We start from the raw sequence: 2,261 nt of genomic DNA on the forward strand, positions 1-2,261 counted from the left end.
AACAGACAAGTTGCTGTCTTTTTGTTCTTCAGTCTAGTTGTGGAGGACGTTGCTTCACTGGCCCAAGCTGGCACCATCATTGCACTCTTCCCCGGTTAGGCAGATCAGCTGCCGGCCTCTGGACGGCTGCTCACGTTGGCTGCTGGCTACACACGGTAGCCCATGGCAACCCACTGCAGCAGGGGTCGAGCTGCCGTTCACCATCTTAGCTGCAGAGGGCAGTGTCACTGGCCCTCATATGTGGGATCCAAACCGGGGCCCTCTGGCATCCCAAGCCAGTTCTTAACCAATGCGCCACTGGGCCGGCCCTGTTAGCATGTGTTTTATGTTGTTTATTTTGTTTCAGCAACTTCGTGTTTGGGTTTATGTCATGCAGTTATGAAAATTGTTACTCAAAAAGTACCTGTTGTAGCAGGTTGAATTTAAATGGCTAAAAGAGTTTTTAATAGATTCTATGTTTTAAGATAGTGTAGGTGAGTATTCTTTTTCGTTAAACAGAGAAACTAGCAGCAAGTCAACTTTCCCAAACCTAGTTTTTAGGAATACTATCTTGTCATAATAGTATTCTGCAATTTTTTAAAAGGAATTCTGTGCTCAGATATACTCAAGAAGTACTGGTTAGATGTGTTTAACAGATTTTTGTTGGTGGTGGTTTCACTGTACTTCTCATATCTTTTATTCTGCTAATGCACCTCATGAATATACAAGAGGGGGTTATAGTACACAGCATCTTCAAACCCAAAGTGGCCACAGTACTCTCCCCTTCTCCCCACAAAAGAACTCACCACCAACAATGATAGTATTACTGTTATTGCTATTATTTATAATACTATTATTAGTAATAGTAATACATATACGCCTGGCATTATTCTAAGCACTTTACCTATATTAATTTAGTCCTCACAATGCTATGAGTTAGGTGTATTATTAGTTCCCATTATACAGAAGACAAACTGAGACACAAAGAACCTGCCCACATCAGCTAGGAAGCTGTAGAGCTGGGATTTAAACCAAGTCTGTTCGGCTCCTGAGTTATATTATACTACCTCACTTACTAACATCTTGCCGACAATGGAGTTCTACAAAGCATAGTTTAGAAATATTGACTTAAGAGAGACTTGGCCTCTGGTCACAGAAATAACAATTATATTTCATTATACTCTAAACTCTCCACTCTTGATTCTCAACAGATACTACAAAAGCTCAGAAGTTGGCCATTAGACCAGAATCATTCTGTCTCTCTTAAAGGGTTTATGAAATATTATAGAACTTTGTGCCAAAGTGAAATAGTAAATATGAAGGATTCTTAACCTAGGGTTCATGGACTATTAAGAAATGCTTGAATGACCTTCGGGATATAGGAACCCATTGAAATAGCTTGTGACATTTTATGGGCATATGTATTTTTCTATAAGGAAAGGGTTCATAATTTTTATTGTACAGTTGACCCTTGAACGATGCAGGATTTAGGGGTGCCAATTCCCCCTCACGCCATGCAGTCGAAAACCCATATAAAAGTTTTGACTCCCCAAAACTTAACTACTAATAGCCTACTGTTGACCAATAGCCTAACTGATAACATAAACAGTCGATTAGCACATATTTTTATGTGTTATATACTGTATTCTTAAAGTAAGCAGAGAAAATACCGTTAAGAAAAGCATAAGGAAAATACATTTACATTTACAGTATTGATTGAAAAATGCATATAAGAGGACCCACACAGTTCAAACCTGTGTTGTTCAAAGGTTAATGGTATTATCAAATGAGCATATCTTCCAAAATTATTAAATATCATTCATCTAGGTGCTAAAAGGTTAAAATTATATTTATTGATAATTCTTTGCAGTCTAGGTAATTAACATGCTTTTAAAAGTATTTTCTTCTGAAAATGTTACTTTAGTAACTTAAGTGCACAATAGCCAGTAAGCCCTGTCATTAGTAAAACTTGTTACTCTTGAGAAAAATAGGTATCTTAGGAAGCATTTTGGTGTTCTAGTAGAAACATCATATTAATTTATATTAAAATCCCAGCTTTAAACACAAATTTTATTCGGGGGGGGGCGTTTATTTTCAGATAACTTTTCAAGTGGAAAAATTTTGTCTTATGTCTATCTTGTCTTTTAGGACCCAACCCTGGAAGAAAAGATGGACTATTTTCAGAGTCAGCTTTTAATTCACCACAGGGTGTAGCCATAATGAATAATATCATATATGTGGCAGATACTGAAAACCACCTTATAAGAAAGGTAATTTTTCAT

The 2,261-nt window shown here is 37.0% G+C and overlaps 1 protein-coding gene across 1 annotated transcript in view; it reads left to right on the forward strand.

Moving 5' to 3' along the window:
* NHLRC2 (NHL repeat containing 2) overlaps positions 1–2,261 on the forward strand; it is a 35,431-nt gene that overhangs the window by 7,061 nt on the left and 26,109 nt on the right. The window contains exon 4 of the mRNA XM_019646662.1: positions 2,128–2,249. Coding sequence (XP_019502207.1) covers positions 2,128–2,249 — 122 coding nt within the window. The remainder of the gene's footprint in view (positions 1–2,127; positions 2,250–2,261) is intronic.

This window comes from Hipposideros armiger, unplaced genomic scaffold (genome assembly GCF_001890085.2).
Source record: "Hipposideros armiger isolate ML-2016 unplaced genomic scaffold, ASM189008v1 scaffold_105, whole genome shotgun sequence".
NCBI lineage: Eukaryota > Metazoa > Chordata > Mammalia > Chiroptera > Hipposideridae > Hipposideros > Hipposideros armiger.